Source organism: Arvicola amphibius, chromosome 2 (genome assembly GCF_903992535.2).
Source record: "Arvicola amphibius chromosome 2, mArvAmp1.2, whole genome shotgun sequence".
Taxonomy (NCBI): Eukaryota; Metazoa; Chordata; class Mammalia; order Rodentia; family Cricetidae; genus Arvicola; species Arvicola amphibius.
The window spans coordinates 142192924-142220091 of NC_052048.2; the positions used below are offsets into that span (position 1 = coordinate 142192924).

At 36.5% G+C, this 27168-nt stretch overlaps 1 protein-coding gene across 2 annotated transcripts in view; it reads right to left on the minus strand.

Annotated features, from left to right (window-relative positions):
- The window catches only part of Pals2 (protein associated with LIN7 2, MAGUK family member), a 106247-nt gene continuing 79079 nt past the window's right edge, over nucleotides 1-27168 (minus strand). For both annotated transcript variants that reach the window (XM_038318365.2, XM_038318362.2), the window contains exons 6-12: nucleotides 20551-20682; nucleotides 18666-18765; nucleotides 18290-18358; nucleotides 15728-15889; nucleotides 1835-2037; nucleotides 1347-1475; nucleotides 1-221 (exon numbers count right to left, since the gene is read on the minus strand). In XM_038318365.2, coding sequence (XP_038174293.1) covers nucleotides 45-221; nucleotides 1347-1475; nucleotides 1835-2037; nucleotides 15728-15889; nucleotides 18290-18358; nucleotides 18666-18765; nucleotides 20551-20682 — 972 coding nt within the window. In that variant the 3' untranslated portion in view covers nucleotides 1-44. The remainder of the gene's footprint in view (nucleotides 222-1346; nucleotides 1476-1834; nucleotides 2038-15727; nucleotides 15890-18289; nucleotides 18359-18665; nucleotides 18766-20550; nucleotides 20683-27168) is intronic.

Here is a 27168-nt window from a genome sequence, read left to right on the forward strand (position 1 = left end):
TCACTTTTTATAAGTTTTATTTAACTGATAGCCTTATTGAATTATCAGTACACCCAGCTAATAGGGACCCACTGTGGTTCCATTCTTAGTTTCTCAATGGCAGTTTGTAATTTCTCAAAGGCTTTGTCTAGATTGTCATTTACGATGATCAAATCAAAGTAGTGGTTGTATGCTCTCTGAATTCGTGCGCTTTCATCCACTGTTTTCTTCAAATCAGAGTCCTGTGAATGTTAAAAAAAAGTTTGTATTGTAATATGTACTGACTTGTTCAGAACTAGCATGAGTAAGAAATGAGGGGGTTGGTATTTGTTGGAATTTGGATGCCAATTCTCAAAATCTACCCTTTACAGTGCTGAAGAAGCTATTACTAGATATCTGTTCATGTTGCAATCTTTCCATCTACTTCCATGATTTATGAGTATTCTATATCTTCTGCTCTGTTGGATTAGAATGCAATCCCTAAAACTATTAGGGTTTGTCCAAGATAATGCAAGAATTACTACCAGTGGCTGACTTCCAGCTGACTTCTATGCAATCCTTTCTAAAAGGATATTCTCTTATGGCCTGCATAAAGCAGCTCGCAGTGGCAGTTCAACTCAAAGCTCATTTGTGTCCTGTCACTTAGAAAGGCGGAGACTCTTAAAGGTGTGTTTTGAAGACTCTAAGCTGTGCCAAAACACACACCCACAGACTTTAGCTTTATTTCTTCGAGTGTTATCTGCATTCCATCAAGTACTCCTAGATGGTTTGGAACAACACAGGAAGTAGAGTCCATACCTAAGTGATGGGTTGTGCATGAGAAAGCAGAGCTTTCCACAAACCTCCACTGTACCTTCACATGTAACTCTACAAGTATGAACTGGGGTCCTATTAATGTTTGCTGAGTCTCAGAATCAGCAGATAAAAGTGAAATAGAAAGGGATCCTGCTTTTTGATAAAAAAGGCAAATGAAGGACAAATAGAAAACTTGCAACTTGTATATACTTTAAAAGAAAATACAGTTACACAAGACTTTTAGAAGATCTACATTTAGACAAAGTGATGACAGGCTAATATCCAAGGAAGCAAGAAGATTCCAGGATTACATAGGGCTGCAGATTCAAAGACTACAATGTATACATTCCAATAATAATCCTTTTCATTTTATAAAACTCAAGTTCTGTTTTAAAGTGAAGGACTGTCACATAAAAGCAATATTGTTTCAAATCCTAATTATATCTAGTAAATCAATTTTCACTCTGTAGCATTTTACATAGTGCAGTAACTTCCTAAGTATGATCAGATGGGATTAAGCATACTCAGAAGAAAAGGGAAAATAAAAGTGTTAACTTGAAAAGAGCCCCTACCGTCAATAGCTTGGTGGTGATTCCTGCATCCACCACAGCCTTGTGCATGGCACGCAGGGTCTCTAGCTCTGGAGCAGCAATAAATACCACATAAGGCATGAACTCAGATGTCCTCAACACTTTCAATGCCTGTGCAAAAAGTAATTACAAGTCAATATATATAATGTTAAAACTTGAAGTGCGCTGGCCGTTAGTGTAAGTAGAAGTTTATTGGTCTCTTTCCTAAGGTTAAGGACATAATTTACTGCTTGTGCCCCGTCTTAACTCTATATAGTACTTTCCTAAAATACAAAGCCATTTACTTTGTTGAAAAACCAAGTGTTATTAATCTTTGTTCCTCTTGGCTGTCTGACCTTTATTTATGTATCTAGTTATGGACTCATAATAAAGTTGAAAGAACAACAACCCCACCTTGATAAAACACACTCCCCATACCCAACATACCCAGTTAAAATCTCCCCAACAGCTTCGGAATTCATGCAACTCACTTGTGGGTTGACATCTAAAATGCAAGTATGTCCAGTTTGCACAACTTCAAGGATAGAGTCAATCTTAGTTCCATAGAGGTTTCCTTCATATTCCCCATGCTCCAAATACTTTCCAGCTTTAATATCTGCTTCCATTTCTGATCGGGATACAAATTTATATGCCTGTCCATCCTTTTCATCTTCTCTTGGCTTCCGTGAAGTAACTGGAATAAAATAATGTTGAGAACTTGTAGCCTGTGAAATACAGACTAAAATACACACCGCTATCTTTGGAGGCTTCACTTAGTACGTGGATTTGGCTAAACTGATCTATCTCCTGGTTTTGGAAACAAAGTTTCAGGCCAGAGCCATGCATATTTGTTTACCCATTGTCCACATTTTCTTTTCCATTAAAACAGTAGCAATGACACAGACCATGTGGCCTTTGAACAGGAATGCTTGCCGATCTCTAATTTAAAAGAATGTTAAAGGAATGGTTCTAAATATAAAATTTGTATCAAAAATATGATTTTGAATTCAGCTTGAAACTTAAAACATACTTATTCAGGAGTCTTAGGCCTGGTGCCGGTGAATAAATACCCTTTCCTTATGAATGGTGCTCTGCTTTTTCTTGAAGATTCGATTATAGATCCTGTTCCAGTTAAACATTTCTTAATTGACTGCCCAAAGGTGAGCAAAGTTCTCCCACTCTTACCTGCTAATAACTATTTTCTGAATTGCAATTCTATCCACAAATTAGGACATCTATTCTTCACTTTTATTCTCCCGCTTTCTGATATTCCAAATATTAAGTACTTGATTTTATACACCATTATCATTATGTCTATTCACCCCTCTATTCTGACCTATGATTTCCAAACCAGAGTGAATATATCAATTCCAAATTCCAGGTGCAGGGGACCCTTTCATGTGGTATTTAGATCCATGAACACTTTCAGGCAAGTAATGTTATAGCAATTTGGTGTACACTAGAAATGAGTTTTTACCACCTTTCACATCTCTGCAAAAGTGAACTCTGCCAAGATCAACAGTAGCTTTGAAGAAGAGAAATAATTTTTGTATTATTTCAGTGTTAGCCTGACTCTAAGCTTGACTAGACTCTACTTTTGTTAAGTGAATATCTGAGAAAAATCATTAAGTATGTAAAATTAAAATAAGTGATATAAACAAAAAGTTGACAGACTTTTAACTTATACCTAAAAAAAAAAAAAAAAAAAAAAGACACCAAGAAAACTTTTGAGAGAAAACAAAAAGAACTTTAAACTCAAGGGGTAAAGTTAAAGGTCTAATTCATCATGAGACTGTATTCTGCTGTTTTAACTAATTTCAAGAGTCTTCAAGATGAGTGTGGTTTTCCACACTCAAAAACAAAAACAATACCCCCGCCCCAAGCCCATAAAACCTGTTTCTAAAATTTCACCAAAGATAATATGACAAATTGTCCAAGATAATTTTAAATCTCCCAAATAAGCACACGCAAAGACTTGGTTTAGTATCTGTAACTCTAATTTAAAAGTTGCATCTTCTGGTTAAGCCCTGCTTTGAAACCATCGATGTGCTGTTTGAAATGAATATGTAAATGCAAACATGCACACATTACTTCCCAATATGTCCAGAGAATCCCAGCAAGATATGTACAGTGTTCTTTAACTGTAACTCCACTCTCTACTGGACGTACCAAAAAGAGGGGATTGGGGAAAACTCAAAGTTACCGTCATATATTTAAATTCCTTTTCATTTTCAGAACAGATAGAGCAGAATGACTCTACTTATTTCTTAGGCTTCTACACAGAACAATTAAATAGTGGGACTTCTTAGAAGTGAAAATTAAAAGCTCTGGTAAAATTCTAAATTTTAGCAATGAAGAGTCAACAAAGAAACACTCCATGTGTTAACAAAGCCCAAGGTCGTAATACTAAAATCAAAACAAAACCGGATTTATAGCTTATCTTCCCGAGACAACATTGTCTATCATAGTTTTGCAATATATTTAAAAATTATAATAAATCATCTCAATACCATCAATCTCACTTGACTATAAGTACTACAATATTATATGGAAACAATCAGGCAGTCCTACTTTATGGTCAAGCCATGGTCACTGCAGCCTTACCTGCAGTACCCAAGGTAGAGATATAACTGAAGTGCCCATCAATGAATAAAAGATTTTAAAAAATACTGTACATACTTTAATATATTTATATTCTTATATAAATAGAAGCTATAGAGTGAATAAAAATTTAGTGGTGGTAAGATATTCATAAAAGTTATCATTGAGACACTTTGAAGTATACCTAAATCAGCATGAAGTACATTTAGGCTGCTGTGCAACGAATACATGAATATACTATCTACTTTCAGATTTTTCTCAGCATTCCAAACTCTGTACTCCTTAAATAACTTACCCCTCCCCATTATGGTAATTCATCACCTGCCCCAGCATCCGAATGGTTATGAAGTGGTTACATCATGGTCTTTAAGTTTACCCAATGAGTAAATGATAATGAGCATGTGTTCATGTGATTATTTGTAATTCTGAAAGTTTATTGAAGTCCTTTGTCCATTTGTTTATCAGGATTTTTGTTTAATTGTAAGAATATGTTTGACCCACAGCTGTCCCTACCACATCTCTGACCAATGGAGTCTTCGCCCTGACCGCCTGTGGAGAGATGAGTGTCTGGGTTTGTGGCTTGAGGGTCCACCTCTCTGGACCCCAGCCCCGGGAGGGATATCCTGTGCCTCACCCTCAACCAGCGAAGCCCTAGAGACCTGGGAGCAGTCTCTCCATACCCACAGCCATCTCCCACCACATCTCTGACCACTGGAACCTTGACCCTGGCTGCCCCTGGAGAGAGACCCTGGAGTAGCCTCCCCATTCGTGCAACCATGCCCCCACTGAACCTATGGCCACTGGAGCTTTGGTCCTGACTGCACCTGGAGAGAAACCCTCAGAGCCACATCAGTGACTACCAGTGGCACAGCCCCACCTGCACCAGGAAGAAGAGTGTAGGACCCACCTGCACCAACTGGATAAAGAAAGACTCCATGAAGAACAGGCCCTACCTGCACCCCTTGGAGGAAGAAATGGGTAGGTGCCAATGCAAGAATACAGTCAACAACCTAAAGCGCAATATGGCCACACCTGAACCTAGTGGTGCTACAAAAGGAAGACCTGAACATCCTAACCCAGAAGAAACAAAAGAAAGTATCCTTAAAAATAACTTTCTGAAGATGATAGAGAGCCTTAAAGAGGAAATGAAAACTTCCCTTAAAGAAATGGAGAAAAAGACAAACAAAAAATTGAAAGAAATCAATAAATCTCTTAAAGAAAGCCAAGAAAAAACAAACAGGTGAAGCAAAAAGTTCAAACAGTTCAAGACTTGAAGATTGACATGCAGTCAATAAAGGAAACACAAACTCAAAAAATTTTGGAAATCCAACAAATCCTTGACACAAAACAACCAGGAAATCTGGAATACCATGAAAAGACCAAACCTAAGAATAATAGGGACAGAAGAAGGAGAAGAATTCCATCTCAGAGATACAAAAAATATATCCAACAATATAATACATTATAATACAATCATAAAAGAAAACAATATAATACATTATAATACAATCATAAAAGAAAACTTTCCCAGCCTAAAGAAGGATATACATATGAAGATACAAGAAGCTTACAGAACATGAAATAGACTTGCCAAAAAAAGTCCTCTCACAATATAATAATCAAAAACACTAAACATATAGAATAAAGAAAGAATATTAAGAGCTACAAAGAAAAAAGGCCAAGTAATATATAAAGGCAGACTTATCAGAATTATACCCAACTTCTCTATGGAAACTCTGAAAGCCAGAAGGTCCTGGACAGATGTGTTGCGGACTCCAAGAGATCATGGATTCAAGCCCAAACTATTATCCCCAGCAAAGCTTTCAATCACCACACATGGAGAAAACAAGATAGTCCATGCCAAAACAAAAGGTTTAAACAATACCTATTCACAAACCCAGTCTTACAGAAAGTACTAGAAAGAAAACTTCAATCCAAGGAAGCTAGCTGCACCCACAAAAACACAAACAACAAATAACCTCACACCAGAAACCCCAAAGAAGGGAAACACACAAACTCTACCACCGAAAAAGAAAAGGAATTAACAATCACTGGTCATTAATATCCCTTAACATCAATGAACTCAATTCAACTATAAAAAGACACAGGCTAAAAGAATGGATACGAAAACAGGATTCATCCTTATACTGCATACAAGAAACACACCTCAACCTCAAAGACAGACAACATCTCTGAGTAAGGGTTTGAGAAAAGATTTTACCAGCAAAAGGACGTAAGAAACAAGCAGGTGTAGCTATCATAATATCTAACAGACTTATAAACTTAATATCTAATATAAAACTAAAATCAATCAGAAGGGATGGAGAAAGACACTTCATACTCATCACAGGAAAAACTCATCAAGCTGAAGTTTCAATCCTGAACAACTATGCTCCAAATGTAAGAGCACCCACAAATGTAAAAGAAACATCACTAAAGCTTAAATCGCACATCAAACCCCACACACTAATAGTAGGAGACTTCAACACCCCACTCTTGCTAATGGACAGGTCAACCAGACAGAAGCTTAACAGAGAAATAAGAGAACTAACAGATGTCATGACTCAAATGGACTTAACAGACATCTATAGAACATTTCACCCAAACACAAAAAAGAATATACCTTCTTCTCAGCACCTCATGAAACCTTCTCTAAAATTGACCACATACTTAATAACAAAGCAAACTTCAAAAGATACAAAAAAATTGGAATAACACCCCATATCTTATTGGATCACCATGGCTTCAAGCTAGAATTCAACAACAACACTAATTGCAGAAAGCCTACAAACTCATAGAAATTGATCAGTGCTCAATTGAATCACCCCTAGTCAAGCAAGCAATAAAGAAACTGAAGACTTCGTAGAACTCAACAAAAATGAATAAACAACAGACACAAACCTATGGGACACTATGAAAGCAATGCTAAGAGGTAAGTTCATAGCACCAAAGGCCTACATAAAGAAAGAGGATAGATCTCACACTAACAACACTTCATCCGAAATCTCTCTAACAAGAAGAAGATTCATTCAGGGGTAGATCATAGGAGATAATTAAATTGAGGGCTGAAATCAATAAAATAGAAACAAAAGAATACAAAGAATCAATGAAACAAAGAGCTGGTTATTTGAGAAAATCAACAAGATAAGACAAACCCTTATCCAAACTAATCAAATGGCAGAGAGGGAACATCCAAATTAACAAAATCAGAAATGAAAAGGGGGACATAACAACAGACACTGAAGAAATACAGAGAATCATTAGGTCATACTTTGAAAACCTGTACTCTATAAAATTGGAAAAATCTAAAAGAAATGGTTATTTTCTGGATAGGTGCCATATACCAAAATTAAATCAAGACCAGATGAACAACTTAAATAGACCTATAACCCCTAAGGAAATAGAAGCAGTCATCAAAAGCTTCCCAACCAAAAATAAGCCTAGGGTCTGATGGTTTCAGTGCAGAATTCTAACAGAACTTCAGAGAAGAGCTAATACTTACACTTATAAGTACTTATACTCCTCAAAGTGTTCCACACAGTAGAAAAAGAAGGAGCATTGCCACACTGTTTTTATGGGGCTATAGTTACCCTAATAACCTAACCACATAGAGACTCAACCAAGAAAGAGCATTACAAACTGATCTCCCTCAGGAACATTTATGTAAAAATACTCAATAAAATATTGGCAAACTGAATCCAAGAACATAACAAAATAATCATCCACCATGATCAAGCTGGCTTCCATCCCAGAGATGCAGGGATGGTCCAACATAAGAAAATCTATCAGTGAAATCCACCATATAAATAAACTGAAATAAAAAATTATGATCATCTCATCAGATGCTTAAAAAGCATTTGACAAAATCCCACACCACACCACTTCCTAATAAAGGTCTTAAAGAGAGCAGGGATACAACAAATGCCTCTAAACATAATAAAGACAATATACAGCAAGTTGACCACCAACATCAAATAAAATGGGGAGAAATTCAAAGCTATTCCACTAAAATCAGGAACAAGACAAGGCTGTCCACTCTCTCCTAATCTACTCAACAGAGTACTCAAAGTTCTAGCTATAGCAATAAGACAACAAAAGGAGATCAAGGGGATACAAACTGGAAAGGAAGAAGTCAAACTTTCGCTATTTGCCGATATGACAATATATATAAGTGACCCCAAAAATTCTATCAGGGAACTCCTACAGCTGATAAACACCTTCAGTAATGTGGCAAGATAAAGAACAACTAAAAAAAAAAGTAGCCTTCCTCTATACAAATAATAAAAGGGCCGAGAAAGAAATCAGAGAAACATCACCATTCACAATAGCCACAAATAACATAAAATATCTTGGGGTAACACTAACCAAAGAAGTGAAAGACCTGTATGACAAGATCTCCCATGCTTTTGGATAGGTAGGATCAACATAATAAAAAAGGCAATCCTACCAAAAACAATCTATAGATTCAATGCAATCCCCATCAAAATCCCAACAGAATTCTTCACAGACCTCTAAAGGACAACACTCAAATTCATATGAAAAAACAACAGCAACAACAAAAAGGATAGCAAAAACAATCCTGTACAATAAAGGAACTTCTAGAGGAACCACTATCCCTGACATCAAACTCTATTATAGAGCTACAGTAATGAAAACAGCTTGGTACTGGCATAAAAAGATAGGTTGACCAATGGTATTAAATTGAAGGCATGAATACTAATCCACACACCCATGAATACCTGATTTTTTGACAAAGAAGTTAAAATAGAAAAAAAAGAAAGCATCTTCAACAAATGGTGCTGGCATAACCGGATGTCAGCATGTAAAATAATGTAAACAGACCCATATCTATCCCCATGCACAAAACTCAAGTCCAAATGGATTGAAAATCTCAATATAAATCTAGTCACATTGAACCTGATAGAAGAGAAAATGGGAAGTAGCCTTCAATGCATGGACACAGAAGACCACTTCCTAAATATTGTATCAGTAGCATAGACACTGAGAGCAACAGTAAATAAATGGGACCTCTTGAAACTGAGACACTTATGTTAAGCAAAGGATATAGTCAGTAAGACAAAAAGGCAGCCTATTCTACTGATTTGGAAAAGATCTTCACCAACCCCCACATCAGACTGAGGACTGATATCCAAACTGTATAAAGAACTCAAGAAACTAGATATCAAAATACCAAACAATCCAAATAAAAAAATGGGGTACAGGTCTAAACAGAGAATTCTCAACAGAAGAATCTCAAGTGGCTGAAAGACACTTAAGGAAATGTTCAACATCCTTAGCCATCAGGGAAATGCAAATCCAAATGACTCTGAGATACCAGAATGGCTAAGCTCAAAAACACCAAAGATAGCTTATGTTGGGAAGGATGCAGAGAAAAGGGAACACTTCTCCATTGCTGGTGGGAATGCAAACTTGTACAACCACTCTGGATATCAGTATGGCAGTTTCTCAGAAAACTGAGAAATCAACCTACCTCAAGACCCTGCAATACCATATACCCAAAGGATGCTCAGGACAAGTGTTCAACTATGTTCAAAGCAGCATTATTAATAACAGCCAGAACCTGAAAACAACCTAGATGCCCCTCAAGAGTAGAATGGATAAAGAAAATGTGGTATGTTTACACAATGGAGTATTATTCAGCAGTAAAACAACGACATCTTGAAAATTGCATGCAAATGGATGGATCTAGAAAAAAAAATCATCCTGAGTGAAGAAAATCCAGACCCAGAAAGACAAGCACAGTATGTACTCACTCGTAAATAGATACTAGACTTAAAGCAAAGGATAACCAGCCTATAATCCACAATTCTAAAGAAGCTAGGTTAACTGTGGAGAACACTAAGAGATACATACATGGATTTCCCTGGGAAGGGGAAATAGACAAGATCACCTGAAAACTGGGAGTTTGGAGGCTGGGGGAGAAGGAAGGGTAGGAGGGAAAGAAGAGAGGAAAAGGGTAGGGGGAGGAGAACTTGAGGGAACAGGATGGTCAAGATGGGGGAAGGACAGGGAGAGCAAGGTATCTTGATTGAGGGAGCCACTATGGGGCTAGCAAGAAACCTGGCACTAGAAAAATTCCCAGGAATCAACAAGGATGACCCCAGCTAAGACCCTAAGCAATTGTGGGGAGGGTGCCTGAACTGGCCTTGCCCTGTAGTTAGATGGATAACTATCATAGAACCTTCATCCAGCAACTGATGGAAACATACACAGATCCACAGCCGAGCATTGGGCTGAGCCCCCAAAATCCAGTCGACGACAGAGAGGAGTGATAATGAGCAAAGGTGTCAAGACCATGATGGGGATACCCACTGAAACAGCTTACCTGAGTTAATGGGAGCTCACCAACTCCCTCCTGGCAGTGGGGGAACTAGCATAGGACCAAACTAGGTCCTCTGAATGTGGGTGACAGTACATGGCTAAGGCAGACTGTGGGCCACGGGCAATGAGACCAGGATTTATCTCTACTGCTTGTACTGGCTTTTGGGAACTCATTCTCTTTGGAGGGATACCCTGCTAGCCTAGGTACAGTGGCAAGAGCCTTGGTTCTTCTACCTCAAAGCAATGTGCTAGACTTTGGTGACTTCCTATGAAAAGCCTTACCTTCTCTGAGGATGAGAAAGGATAGTTTTTTTTTTTTTTAAAGACTATGTTTATTTAGAAATTTTGATAACCTGCCAGAAAAGGCACATGTTAGTGATTCATTCATCATCAAATACTTATTGGGCATCCTGTTACTACAGAAACAAGTTCTAGGTAGTAGGTCAAAGAAGAACAAAAGATAAAAGATGTTTTTCTTGTGACACACACACACACACACACACACACACACACACACACACACACACACGGAGACAGGTGGCTTACCAAATAATAAGAACTGAGGTGCTGTACCACAACCACTAGGTAACTGGAAAAGCTACAGTAAGCTGAATGGCCAGTTTTCCTTGAATAACAGTACACTTTAAGCACGTAAAACTACAAAAGAGTGGGTACTCCAGGAAGCCACTCAAGTTATGAGCCAAAGGTATGAATAATGAGCTGGAAGAGCTTGAAGAAAAGACTTGTATACAAAGTGGAGAATACAGAGTTGACCTGAACAAGGTGACTGGGTAAGCACAAAATCCTTATTAGAAACTTCTGAATGCTTTCCTTAAGAGTGTAAATAGAACCAAAGCTACAGAGAAATCCTGTCTCGAAAAACAAAACTAAACAAAAAAACCAACCAACCAACCAACCAACCAACCAAACAAACAAACAAAAAAAGGTGTAAATAGAACACTGAATGGAATTTTAACTTCAGTCTTAGACTTTGATGCTAATATTTTAAGGATGTACTTTATCTTTTGCAGTTTAACAAAACAAACATAGTCATCTTGGTCCTGGGGTCATCTATCCAAATACTTCTATTTTATATAGATCCGAAAAGGAGTCAGTGAATTGTGAGTCATAGTTTCGGGGAGAAATGCATTATTTTCTTTTCTTTCCCTACACAGTGAAATTATTTTCACAGAAGAATGCTCAAGACCTATGCTGGCATGCAGGAGTGGGGTGCTTGCAATCTCACTGATGGTAAAACAAAACTGACTTTCCTAGGCTAATGCATGCATGTATATACATGTCCAAAAGACAGTCCACTTTCCTGGACTATCTTGAAGGCTCTCTCCACAGAAAGACAGTAAGAGAAAACACAGTAGCTAATCCTCTGTTATCTCTTAGCTCTGTACCTGTACAGTCAGCTAACCAAGGATGGAAAAATTCAGAAATAAACAAACCTGTACTGACCATGAACATATTTTTGTCCCTTGTCATTGTTCCTTAAGCAATAATAGCTTAACAGCTCTTTATTAACCACTTAACATTATGTACAGGTATCACAAATAATTCAAATGATTTAAGCACTCACAAAAAGTTTTGCATGGAATATATGCAAAATTCTATGGAACTTTAAGTATTCCTGAATTTTAGTATTTTGGGGAATGAAGTGGGGCGTGAGTATGGTTATCCTGGAACTGGTAGAGAGATGACTGCAGAAGCTATGGTATGAGAGCTTGGGGCAAAGTTCCAAGGGAATAATTAGAAAATCTAATATTCTTGGCCAGGAAAATTTGTAGTATGGAAATCTCCAAAGGGCTCTAAAAAGACAGTGAAGACAAAGAACTCCAGCAAGCAAGCTCTTATGCAACACTACTTTCTCTTTCCTTTTAGCACTCACTTCTTACAACATAGCTCACAGGAAACTGAAGTAGCAGAGGAGAACATAAACCAAGTAATAAAATAAGCCATACCCGTCCTTCCCAACATAGCTACTGTGCTATAGATCAAGAAGAGCTGTAATGGAGGCAGGAATTGTGAACTGGAATCATGGTTTCAGTTTTGATGGGGACTAGACGTTTTTGTTTTTAATGCCTAATAGTGAGATTTGTTTAACAAGATGCCACAATTATGAAAATGAAAGTAACCAGAAAGTTATCGACTCTTCTAGAGGCCAGAAGGTGAAGAAAAGAAAAGGAACACAGACCCCCAGAGGTTAGATAAAAGCCTAGTTCCTTCCTTTCTGAGCTCAATCATTCAACAAAGCAGTTTTTACTAGCTGACAGAAACAACACGGGTCAGGACACTAGGAAATGAAGTGTATCTGCATACTTAAGGAGAGAACTGATAGATGTTCCTCCTCCAAACTTAGGCAAAGCTTTTATAGTGTTCTATTACTGACAGAAGCTTAAATTGCTCAATGAAAGTTTGTGGAAAACAGCTTCACTATTTGAAAATATCTCTGAAACAGGTTGCTTAACTGTAAACTACAGATTTGCAGTGGAAAAATCTACCAAATGCCATAGTAATTAAATCAATGACCAACATTAGCATCAACAATGGAGCAAAAAGATAAGATGCAAATCTCCTCATGTATATGTGAAGTTAGGAGAAAACAATTGGGCAAATTCACACTGAGGGACATTTACGGTATTAGCAATTATATTAAATGAATAAAACTCTAAAAGGAAGATTGGCAAAATAAATTGGAAAAACTGATCAAACTATATGCTGTTTACAAAAGACATTTTATACTTAAAGACACAAGTAAGTTGGAATTAAAGACATACATGCAAGCAGTACCCAGAGATATCTACACATTCACACCAAACAATCCAAACACTGAGACAAAAATTTATTGCTAGAGACAAAGAAAAATATTTTACAAAGACAAAAGGGTCAATTCATCCAGCAGCAAGATGTCTGTAAACATGAAGCAAAACAGAACTGAAGAAACAGACAAGTCAACAAAAGAGCAGGAGACCTCAAGGCTTCCAGTGATGGAGAAAACAAACAGAATGTCATAAGGAAATGAAAACTCGAACAACGTTACAGACCAACTAGACAGAATATCTACATAGCATTCCAGTCAACAATAGGAAAATGCATTTCCCCAAGTGTACAAGAATAAGGAACATTCTCCAAGACAAATCTGAGACCATAAAACAATTTCCAGTGAGTTTAAGGGGAGTAAAATCACACATGCTCTCTGGACACAGTGAATGGAATTATCATCACTAACAATAAAATCTGGAAAAATAAAATAACGTATGAAATTAAATGATATTCTTCAAATAGGTAAAATGAGAAATCACAAGTAAGATTAGCAAATACTTTGAGATGAAAACGGCGCTGCTTTAAAGGCATAGTCCTCCTGGGTGCTTGCTGCCGGTGAGCACATTCTTTGTCTTTGCTCTGAAAAAGTGTATATGGTTCAGCTATAATAGCTGTGGAGGCCTTTGTCAGCTCTATGGTTAGCTTCAAGGAGCAAAGAAACCATAGACGGCTGATTGAAGCCTACTGACAGCTTACATGGACAGACTTATTAACAATGAACAGGAGAGAAGGCACCCAAAACTAGGCGACTGCTACTTTTCCTTTTGACCAAAAAGGTAAGTTTCTAGCTCATATCAGTGGCTGTTTTCATGTATGATCAGGAAGAAAGAAGGCTGCATAATTGATTTGTATTGCATAACTGTCAGACGATGTTTTAAGTCTCTACGATCATTGTGAAGAGAAAAACTGTTTCATTACATTTATCATTTCTAAAACCATAAATGAATGAGATGAATGCAATAAAAACTTAAAAGTACAACAGAATTACAAGATGAAATAAAGCAGTGTCTACTGAGAAATTTCTAACATAAATCTGTCTGTTAAAGGGAAGTCTCTAGTGAGTAAGCTGACTTCCTACCTCAGATAACTGGGAAAAGAGAACCTAACCCAGAGAGCAAGTAGAAAAGAGGAAATAAGACTAAAGTGAAATTAATAAAATGCATTAAAGAAAAATACAGAAAATTAAGAACATTTTAAAAAAATTTCTAAAAAGAACAAAATTGACAAATGTTTAAGGAAGAATTTACTAAATTCAGGATGATAGAGGGGAATGTTACTAGAACTCTGCAGAAATCATGTGACAACAGAAACATATTAAACCACTCACGATGACGGGATGTGTGGAGAGGATGGCATGTAGATTTTGTGTGAGTGGAGGTGCTGAGAAGGAAGTAAACTGAGAACTCTGGATAGCAATAGTTAAATACAGTAAAAGGAGATAAACATGTGGGGCAGAAGGCTGGAGATAAAGGAATGGTTCCTACCTTTGAATAACTGCACAAATGAAAATATATAAACACAATTCTGGTTTCTGAGAACATTATTATTATTGAACCAGCTTTGTTAATATGATATATATTAATTTAGAAAAGATGAATAATTCAAAGGAAAAGAAATCTATTAAACCAAAATGAAAAACTAATTGAATCAAGTGCTAGACTGGACAGGCAGAAGCAGTACTGTAGAAATATTACAAACAATCCACAGATTCAATGCATCCCCATAAAAATTCCAGTAATATGCCTCACAGAACTAGAAAGCAAAATCCTCAAATAGAGAGACAGAAAAGAGTCTGGATAACCAAAACATCTCCAAAAAGAATGAACATAGCTGGAGGAATCCAATTACTTGACTTTCAACTATACTACTGAGCCACTGTTACAAAGATAGCATGGTACTGGCATAAAAATAGACTAACGGAATATACCAGTGTACTGGAAATAACTCACAAAGTTATGGACACCTAATTTTTCATAAAGGTATCAAAACATACAGTGGAAAAAAGATAGTAAAGGATGCTTGTAAAACTGAGTATAGACCTGCAGAGGAATGAAATTAGATTACAAAATTTGTCTGATCCTAAATGGTTCTATTTCTCATCAGCATTTTTACATATAGTCTCAGTAAGTTTAACAAATATTGTCTCCTATAGAGGACTGGCTTTCAAAGGATCAGGTTTATTATGAACCTGCAGGGACAAGGGCTACAATTTGTACCAGACTACCTAAATTCACAAAGCTACTGTCATACTGAATATTTGAGTACCTAGTAGGCTTTTTCCTTTTAAATATACTATACTGGGTGAAAAATACAAATAGATGGATACTAGTTACACAAGAAAATCCAAATATATGTAATTTGCCACAATTTTTAAATGCATGCATTTGCCTTTAGCTTCTGGAATGAAGAGTGCACAGATGTGTCTACTGCTGAACAGCAGCCAGCACACTACCTAAGACAGCAATAGGGCCATGTGGATTCTCAGTATTGTCTACTCTCCATGCTCACTGGCAGAGCCACATTTTACTTGCAATTAATGTTAGTTAATAAAAGTCCTTTTCTCCATATACCCAACTCGTTTTCTGGCCAACAAATGGAAACACAAGACTTACATGGCACCGTTGTTCCAAATCTAGCAGGATTCAGCACTATGAATCTATTTTTCAAGCTTCTTCTGCCCACACCTTGAGCTCCTATCAACACTAATGTTTTTCGCTGGAAGGGTGGCATTTTTGCTACTTCCTCATAGATCTGAATTTCATGGCGATCAAACTCTAAATGTGAAAGTAATGGGACAACATTATAGTCAGTTATACTTTATATACACAGAAAGATATCTTGGTATTCTGTATGCTAATGGTCTTGTCTTGATAGTTAACTATCACTTGATTTGTGAATGTCTGACATAGGCTTGTTTTTACAAATTTAGTAGAGTACAAAAAATTATTTTATATCTTGATTTAAATGTTTGTACCCACTCATTTGCCCTTAGACATTCATTTACTATGCTAGAAAATTCTGGAGTTTTATGTGTATTTATCAATACTCTACACATTAAAGGCTTCTTATGGGCAATTTGTCAGTAGAAATAATTACCTTAACATCAATCAAATTACCGTTTATGTAATTTACATTAAAAAGTGTGTGTGAAGTAGAGAGAACAAAGGACACCCGCTTGGCTACTTCACTTGTACAGGTTAAGTAGGCCAGCTCCAGTGATAGCACCCTCATATCTAAACACCAAGATCCTAGAATTTATACATAACATAAAATGCTGGAGGAAAGAGCATTTTCAGTAGACGACTGCCCAAACCTATAAATTAAGTCAATGAAAATGTTACAAACTTTGCTAAAAATTTAGTGATACATAGTTAATGAATAATAAAACCACAGTGATTCTGAACTATCACATCGCCCATCAACACTGCTTGATTCTACATGCAGTAATAACACTTCATCCTTACTTTACTCTCTTAAGAATTCCTTCTTTGTACAGTTTCTTCATAGTAAATTAAACCAATATTGGAAAGTAAAAACACCATTTCTACCTCCTGTGTGGTTTTGCTTATACTGTGTTTTTTATTACTAGTATAGGGGTAGCTTTGAAGTCAAGAAAAATAAATACGATAGCTTCCATTTTTAGCCAATTTCAGGAAGATGTACAATGCAGTCTGAGCACATTTCCTTGCAGCCTGCTACCTTCCCTTTTCTCATCCTTTCCTTCACTCTTTTTACTTCCCTAGACAGTTTCCTTTCTCTTTAATGTCAACTGTACATATATGACTTTACGTATCTATATAAAATCTAGGGTCCACAAGTAGGAGAAAAACATATTGTTTGTGTTTCTAAGACCGACTTAATTTGTTAAACAAGATTATCTTTAGCTGTCTCTATTTTCCTGCAAAAGAAACTATTCTGTAGTGTATACGTACCACATTTAATTTCTCCTGTTGACGGTCACTTAGCTTAGTTCTGTAACTTAATTCTTGTGAACCGTGGTGCAATTAACAATGATATAGAATATTTCTGTGGTGTTATTCTGAGTCCCAGGAGTGGGGAAATAGTGTAATGTGGGCAATTCTATTCTATTCTATACTGATTTCTACAATGGCTGAACTACTTGAATTCCTACTGTTAGTGCAGAACCACTCCTTTTTGTCCATATCCCTGCCAGAATATAGTTTTCTCAATGAATACCATCTGTATTCTGTATGGATGATAATCTCAATGTAGCTTTAATTTACATTTGTCTCTTGACGCATGCGGAAGTTTTGTTGTTTCAATCTGTAATGTACCCAATTGGTCTGATGGTATTTTTTTTTTTTTTAATTTTCCTTTCTAGTTCTGGGGATTGAATCTAGCACTCTGTACATGCTAAGGAATGACTACACCCCAGGCCTTTGATTTGAGGATTTTTTAAAAAAATCTTTTCAGTTTTTGAGGCATAAATGACAAATAGGAATTGTATATACTTAAAGTATACATCTTGATGATTTGATATGTTTAACTGTAAAACAATCTTGTCATGACTGCCATTATGTTTCCTTTAAAAATATTCCTTTCTTTAAGATGAAAGATTTAGGGAAAGGCAGAAGGATTTAGAGTTTGAGGGCAGCCTGAGATATCTAATGAAAGTATAGGATAACTGTTTTAGGCTGGCCTATACTAACTAGTGAATTCTAGGCCAGCCTAAACATATAGAAATACCTTCTCTCAAAAAATTCAAAACTTAAAAGATTTGAGAAAAGACTATTATAATACTCTCACTAGATTAGATGAGTTATTTGGTCCCTTACAAATATGCACTTGACAATGTTATGGTAGCATATAGTTCTCCTTAATTCTAACTCTAATACCTTCATAAAGTCACTCTGTCCATTAGAAATATCACACACATTATTCTATCGAAATGCCCTATATAAGTATTGACAATAACATTCCCCCTGCATTAATACAAGCATAAATCCTAGTAACTTCATCCTGCTGTAAATTATATTCAAGTTGGGTCTTAAATAACAATTTCTTTGTATTACATTTCATCATGTGTTCACATGCCAGACCCAGTAAATGGCACTAATATAAACTGCATTCATTTCAAATTACATATTCAGAGATTAAAACACGTTAACTAATAATAAAGCTGTTTATTTTGATCTTAGGGATTTTAAACACACCTGCATTCCTAGTTGTGAGGTACATCATCTTCTTCTTTTTTTTGTTGCTTATAGTTCCACAAAAGGGTCCTGAAGGATGACAAGACCAGTATAATTTAGAAGACACGTCAAGATATGAGCTTAAATTGCCCAGTTATGTTTTATGAGAAGGTAGGAGAATCACCTCCTAAGGGAAGGGTAAATTTGTCACTGAATTTTGATACTCTACCAGTAGGTGGCAGAAAAAGATCAAAACTTACTATAGGGAGGAAAAAGCAGATGCACAGGAAAGATTAATTCTCTATGAAGTTTAAATAAATTGATTTGTGTATTCAGAAAAAAGAAGCAAAGAAAGGTGTGCCCAGCCCCTGCCTGTTTCTTGAGTTCAGCTCTTCACCTGAATTGTCCCAGTCTCTGCGAACAAATGCCTTTCTCTTCTCTTCTAGGAACTGGCTTGGGATCAGACCAGCACTTCCGCCCTCTTTCACATGGCTAGCCTAGAACCAAATTAATATTTCAGTGACCAAAATTTTAGACAATAGTTTAGTAAGTAGGACAACTGCTGATTACTTCAATTTAGTTTGACATGAAAAATAACCTTTTAATTCATAGAACTATGTTAAATATGTTAAAGCATTTCAACACTGCCATACTAGGAACCACATGTATGGTAACTGGTAGTGATGTTTTGAAACTCTCATTAACAATAATGCACAGGCTCCTCGAATGTAAATGTTTCATTTATTGATTTTGTGTGTGTGTGTGTGTTGTGTTGTGTGTGTGTGTGTGTGTGTGTGTGTGTGAGAGAGAGAGAGAGAGAGAGAGAGAGAGAGAGAGAGAGAGGAGAGGAGAGAGGGCGGGAGGGAGAGAAAGAGAGAAAGTCAAAGAAAGGAAACAAAAATGCTATTTTATACAAAGAAGTGTTAAGGGTGTCTCATCCAGTATCCTTTACAAGCCACTGACTACTAACCTCAAGCCTAGAATGTTGTTATTTACCAATGCTAAATCAATAGAAAGGATACTGGGAATACAGAGTGTAAACTTTAATTCATCCTAATAAGAATCTGCATATACCAAAGTAATGAATTTAAAATAGGTAAAACATCTAGTAGCACAAAAACCTTATCATCAAAGTGTATAAAGTAAAAATATTTAATTTATGTTTTTGTGTCTGTGTGCAAGATTACATGAATGTAGGCACGCAGAGGCTAGAAGAGGTGCCCAGAGCTCCTGAAGCTGGAGTTCCGGGAGCTGTGAGCAACCCAGCATGGGTGCTGGGAACTCCCAGAGCAGCAAGGACTCTTAACAAGCTAAGCTGTCCCTCTAGCCCCAAAACAAGTGATATTTTTAAACGGCAATTACCCACATCACAGTGTTAAGTGTCTTTCTCCTTATAAGGGACAGAAAAATCTATTTCTCAGTTTTTAGTAACCTTGAACAGTGGAATTAGAGTAAATCTGTCAAAATGAAGAAAGAGACTCAAATGACAGTGAGAGGTTAAAGACCTAAGAGGTGGCATGCACAGAAAATAAAGCAGGGATGCCTGGCCGGGGTGGGGACATGAAACATTCAGCCTTAGGCAGCACAGTAAGAAAGTGTCTAAGTACTTCAGTGAAGACCTTGAAATCATAACCTCTTGTTTCTGAACCCATTTCTTAGTCATCGCACCGTGGTGCACTGAACACTGAAAGTGTCTTCATTTACATGCAGGGCACACTGCATGGAGGCTGTTCTTATCCTGCAGACCACCCCTCTGCATACGTCATTTAATTCACCACTGCTAACACCCGCTACCAGCAACTGTTCTTTTGTATTTGGTACTGGGTCCTGGAGCCTTTCTTCTTTCACCCTGACTCCATAATCAGCTCTGAGAATGGAAAAGATTCTAGGTTTCTATTTGTCATTTTCTTCAATTTTGAATACTGTGTTTATCAAGTGATATAAACAACTGCAAAAACAGATTAGAAAACATTGACAAACAATGACTCCAAGTGGGTTCTTCTTGGTGTACAACATATTTGAAGGTGACTGCCCATGTGAGAGAACTGCTTCACCTTAGACCAGAGGGCAGTGCTGCAGGCAGGTTATGTCTGCTTTCATTAACAGCTACTCAAAAATTCTCTCTCAATTTGGTCTTCTGTCCACAAAGTTAACAGACATAAAGAAGGAGCTGTTCATGCAGGAAAAATCATGAGAACAAATGCTTCCTAAACTTTTAGATACCAGCCAGATCACAGATTAAAAACACAAAAAGTTGAGGGATTTTTGAGAATAAAACCAACCTGCCACCAATTTGGGTCTTCTCTGTTTACAATCTGAAGAATTTCTCCTTTCGAAAACTTCAGTCCCGCTTCTTTGCAGGGTATCAGATTATCATTGAATGGATTATAATCAAAATGACACTTGACAAATACCTAAAACACAGCACAGTGAAAAAGCCTTATGTGTAACATTAAGCACTGGATGTTGAAACCAAACCACTATGGTTTAATTATAACAGACACTAAGTATTTCAGACAAAAAAACTTCTCCAAAAAAAAAAAAAAAACCAAAAAAAAACTTCTCCTAAATAAAAAACAATTTATCAAAATATTAATATAATGATTTGGTATTATTGAAAATTATACATGTATGCTACATTACAATTTTGTGCACTTTAAAAGCTCCTTTTTCTTTTCCGTGAGTGCTCTACTACTCTTACACTGACACCAACAAATGTGACAACCACTCTATTCCACCTTCTCCAATCTTTTCACTTGATTTCCCAACAAACACTGCATAGTTTTTAATTTAAGTAAATGTCATTACAATTAAAATCCCAAAAACAGTGGGTGCAGTTAGTTTAAAATATGGATTTCTGACCTATCAGAGAGTGCACAGACACCTTGAAGTCTAAATAAAACAACAAAGGTCATCTTTAAGTGAGACCTGAAATATAGTCAGTAATCTTAAAAATTAATAACTCAGTTTTACTTCTAAAACTGAGTGTATTTTAATCAGTTACACTTGCCAAAACTAATGAGAAAAATACTTTCTTAAAATCTCCTTACCATGATTTTTATGTTTAAATTTATGTCAGCATTAAATTACTTAAGAGACAAAACACTAGAAAGGTCTTAACTATTTTCCAATCTAAATCCAAACATACACCTTTCTCTAAAATTTGTTTTATTAATAAAAGTATGCCAGTTACACTGTTACTTAAGATCTCCAGAGCTTGCAACATACTGCTTATTTAATTTGAATTCTAATTAATCATTTTTAATATTTGATGAAAAGTTTAAATCAACTGTTTTCTTAAAATACACATGCTTCATATATATTTATAGAAAATCAATTTTTTACAGAAAAATTTCAGCATTAATCAGCAAAAAATTCTAATAAGCAGAAATGCATACAAATAGCCAAACTAACAATGTTACTTTTCATGTATATCATAAGTCTACAACTAGAAACAAACAAAATATTCAAACAGTACAAGTACATATATTATATTATTAGTATGCTCAAAAGACTACCAAATGTGAAAGATGCATAGGAAGATATTTTTAAACTTCTGGGTATGTGTGATCTTGATAGAAAGCTCTAGACCATCTGCAACAACTTTGCAAAGCCTAAAAAAAAAATCAATGCTTAAACAAACCAGGAAGCTATATTTTCCTAAGATAAATTCTAGAAGTATCTAAGAAGCAAGCATGCAAACAGTATTAAGACTGCTAAACTGTGACAGGTGGCTAACAAGTTTTGGCATGCAAGCTCAAGGCTCTGGCAATGAACAATTCAAGATGACAAAGTTTAATCGGGGTAAATATAGTTGATGGCTAAGACAGAAAAACAGGAATACCAGAAAACGTTCTCACATGATATCATACCTGACAGACGTGGGCTGGATGCATCTCCATACTGGCGTAACTCTAAAAATGTATTTTTCAATCGCATAAAGAAAACAAACTTTTAACTTATAACTTAAAATATAAGTAAGCTACTGGCTCATCTTATTACATCACTCATTTAGTAAAGCCACTGCCTCCCTAATTAATTGTCCACAGGTTATAATACCTATAAAGATGTATTAATGACACAAGCAAAAAGTTATAGGCATTTGACATGAGGCAAAGAAGGGACTTCATGAAAAGTTATAAAAATAGCAGTATATTTCTTACTTCTGGAGAATGCCCACCAAATGGAAAACCTCAAGTCATCTAAGTGAGAGTGTTTATCATTCTTGGTTGTGGGATAATACTTTGCAAGGTTACAAGCATTTTCTAAATTTCAAACATTTATATTTCCCTGTTCAGAGAGCCCAATATCCAACTGAGATGTAAAAGGATTACCAAAAGGTATTAATTCTTTGGCTTATTTAAACTGCTTTTAGAAGATTACCCTCAAGCTCCAAAACTCAGATTAATCTGGTTTTACTTTGGTAAAATTTATCTGAAAAAAATCAGTTGTCCTAGCCTTTGATCTAGGAGTTTTATAAAATCTTTAAAATCATTAAATAGAATATATTGACTTACTGTATTCTATGAACTGCACTAATAGTTTTTGAATGCCAACTGAACATTCTCAAGTTATTAAACACTGAACAAAATATTTCAGTTCTTTACTCTTACCATCAAAGGAAAACCTGAATGACCAACAATTTAAAATAGACATTAGAGAAAAGGAAGTCCAATAGCTTTGAAGCAAAGATTCTTAAACTATTAAGAGTAGAAATGAAAATTAAAATTCTATTAGGACAACACTTTATTCCTATCAATTAGAAAAAAATTCAGATATTTGACATTCTGCAGATAAAACTATGGGCTAATAGGGATTTTCCTAACAGGCTGGTAGAAGAATGTTCTAACCTCTTGGAAGAACAATTTGGCAGTAATAACCAAGATTACAAAGACATAAACCCTCTGACCTAGTAATCTACTTCTGGGAATAGATTCAGTAGTTATACTAATCAGACACGTGAAGTAATTTATATACAATACTAGTAACTACTGAACTATTCATTATATCAAAAGATTAGGAGCACTCTGTGGCAATGATGAGTGACCAAAAAAGACCTACATGATGATAATATACCAGCTCACATGCCAATGATGAGGGGGAAATTTCAAGTTTCCACCTCTATACAAAGAGCTCCAGGCAGTCAATGGCTGCTGCGAGGAAGACATGCAATCACCTCCAAGGACAAGAGCCCCTGATGTGCTATGGAGTCCCAAAAGGTCAGCTCTAAACACTTGTGCATAAAGCTACACAAGATGGGCTCAGTAAGTTGTGTGTGTTGTTTAACAAAAATAGTTTTGAAAGAGGAGGTCACATATTTAAGAGGGTATAGAGAAGGACACAGGAAGTTGCTGTGAAAAATGAAGGGTAAACATAATGTAAAATAAAGTTTTCATATACTAATTCTCAAACCCTCCAAAAGTTTAAATTTAACAACAACAAAGCAAACATGAGCAGGCATGCAAAAAAATAGGAGCACAAAACCCGGAACAGGAAGAAAAGTCAATTACGAATAGTCCAGAACACCCAGGTGCAGTGGTATGCACTGTAATCCTAGCACTTGGGAAATAGCGAAAGGATTAAAGTCATCCTTAACTACACAGTGAATAGGAGGCCAGCCTGGACAACATGACAATATGCTGTAAAACTGGAACAAATCAACTAACCAAGTCAATCCCCCCCAAAAAAAACCCAAAACAAAACAAAACAAAAAAACAAAACAAAAAACCAGAAATGGCAAATATGAAACAATTAGCAAACAGTACTTAGTACAACCAATTGTGTTGATTTGTACCTATAAGCCTAACATTTGGGAAGTTAAGGTAAAAGATTACCCACGACTTCAAGGCCAACATGGGCTAGAGAGTGAGAGCCTGTTCCAACAAGACCAGTAAAATAAACACATAAACTGTACATAGTATATTCCTATTTTCAAGAGATTATAGGAAGAATTCAAATTGTTTAGTAGACCACAGAGCACATACACAGGACTTGAACCCAGAGCTGGGCATGACGGTCCATGACTGTAATCCACTCATGAGACTAAGGAAGGATAATCACAAGTTTGAAAACTGGATGAAAATCTCTGCAAATTACAATTTTGATGCAACATTTGTATGCAGGTGTTTTAGGGTTAATATTGCTGTGAATAAACATTATAACCGAGCAACTTGGGGAAGAAAGGGATTATTAAATGGCTTAAATACCCTGAATCATAGTTCACTGAGGGAGCCAAGGCAGAAACTCATACCAGGTGGGAGCCTGGGGGCAGGAGCTGATGCAGAGGCCACAAAGGGTGCTGCTTACTGGCTTATAGAATCCAGGACCACCAGCTCAGGGGTAATCCCTCTTACAATGGGCTGCCTCCTACCTCAGATCAATTATTAATTAAGAAAACGTTCTATAAAGGTTTGCCTATAGCCTGATATTTGGAGGCATTTCTCTCAATTGGGGTTCCCTCCTTTTGGATTACTTTAGCTGTGCCGAGTTAACATAAACTAGCCAGCACCAGAATACAAAAGAACTCCAAAGCCAAACAAGAGAACAACATAAAATAGCTAAGGACAACAAGACTTCACCAAAGTGGATATAAGCATGGGAGAAAAGCACATGATAAGATGGTCAATCTTATTCACCTGTACTGATACACAAATTAAAATTGCAATTAGTTTCTGCTATATGCCTATTATACTGACTACAACTAAAGAGTGGTCATATTAAATATAACAAAGGCACTGATCGTGCAATGCTGATTGGACTGTAAACTGTTAGTCATTCCTGGGAAGTTTTTTCTCTAAAATTTCTACATTTGACTACCAAATTACCAACTCTTTCAATCCCTAGGTATTTATGGCCCCTAGTTGTTTTGTAATAGCCCAAACTGGTAGTAACAAAAATGTTCTCCAGGCAATTTATACATTAATTGGTATATTCATATAATGAAATACTAGATATCAATAAAAAGGTATAAACTATCAATACAAGTAAGCAAAGTGGATAAATCATGCAAATTTATTCTGAAAGAACCCAGGTAAAAACTGAAATTCATTTCTAGTTTCTTAGATTCTACAGGACCTTCAAATTAGACACACAACTAAAAAATCTGACTCTATGATTTATATGTCAGGGAGCTCATATGCTAAATGGACATAGTATCAAACTGTCTACTAAAGCCAAATCTCTATCACAACAGGTTAGTGCAGCTCTCAGACTGATCAGAGAAGTTTATGTGGTGCACAGCGGTGAAAGAAAAAACTCACAACTGGTCAAAGAGCAAAGATTAAGTGTTTATGGAGTGTCCAGCAACAAACGGGACATTTTTATTATCTCCTTTTCCTGCAAGGCTCAGTGACCACCAAGGATGAGGAAGGCAGAAAGACTGTGAGAGCCAGAGGTCGGAGAGGACCAGCGTGAACCAGCTCTTCCTAGCAGGACAGGACTGGTGCTGCACTCAGGAGCTCTCAGCGGCTGGGCCTGCCTGGACAAGACCTGCCCGGGAGCAATACAGCCAACAGTCCAGCATGAAGGAGGAGGGCCTCATGAGCCTCTGCTCTGCCTGAGGAGCCTTCAACAGCTTAAGGGTTCTGAGGGAGGCAGAATCCAGGCCCCACACCATGAATTAATGGAGAACACAATATCAGGAGAGAGTGGAGGTGGCTCTGGGAAGAGTGAATATAATCAAAATATATTATATGCACACATGAAATCCTCAATGAATACAAAAATACTTTAAAAAGCTGAAATCCAAAGTAGTATGAGATGATTCGCAACTAAGTTACGATGACAGAGTGCAGAGTGCAGCTGCCTGGAGTGAGGCAGGAAGCAGGAGGGGCACATGGACTCAGGTGACAGGTAAGCTTACTGTCTCAATCGTGTTAATGGTGTCACAGGTGCACAGGAACAGTCACGTTTACAAAACTGTATCCTTTTAAAATCACACTTGTTACATAAGCTGAATCTATTTATTTAGTCAGTTACAGAATAAAGAACCATGGGCTTGGCACCCAAAACATAAATTAGAAAGAGACCCAGTCTTCCTGCTCTCACTTCACTTTAACCCATTGTTCTGGCTTTCCCTAGCAAGACAACCTTTACTTTAGATCTCTGTATTCAACTCTCTGTTTTTCCTTCTGGAGATTTAATCCCACCTACATAATTAAATTATGTACATAAATTAAAGAACTATATAGTCATTTTAAAATAAAAAGTACCATAATATATGCATTTTTTTAGGATTTACATGCTCATTAATGAATGTGCGACTATATATAAGTAAGAATTATTCTAGGAAGGGACCGAGTTTTAGAACACATGAACATTTACTTTAAGAGACATTACTAAACTTCCTTCCCATCAATGTGCTATGCCAACTGTACTGTACCAGAAATTAAGGCAACATATTGTAGATTCACATACAAATTCTTCTGAATTGTATAAGACAGGATCTTATGCCATGATTTTTAGTGTCAATGTTCAATGTTCAAATGTTTACTGACCAAGATCTGCTTTTACTTGATTTCCACACTGTGGTGGACTGTACCTTCTAACTGGGAGACAGAAAAAAACCCTTTCTTTCTTAAAGCTGCTTTGTCAGGGTATTTTATCACAGCAACAGGGAAAGAATTTAAATGCTCCTATCCCTCCTTTTCTGCCTCAAGAGTGTTCTGACTATTAATCTCATCAAGACCATAAAAACCTTGTTCACAGATTTTTGAATTTGAGAAGAAAATGGACACTGTCATAATATTCTATTTATTTTTGAATCTGTGAAGAAAATGGATGTTGACATAATATTCTATTTATTTAAAACATCTTCATAATTCTTTCGTGTGGAGGACTTGAACTATTTTGTTAGATTTAGTCCTCGGCATTAAGGTAACTACTGTAAATCATGTCTTAGC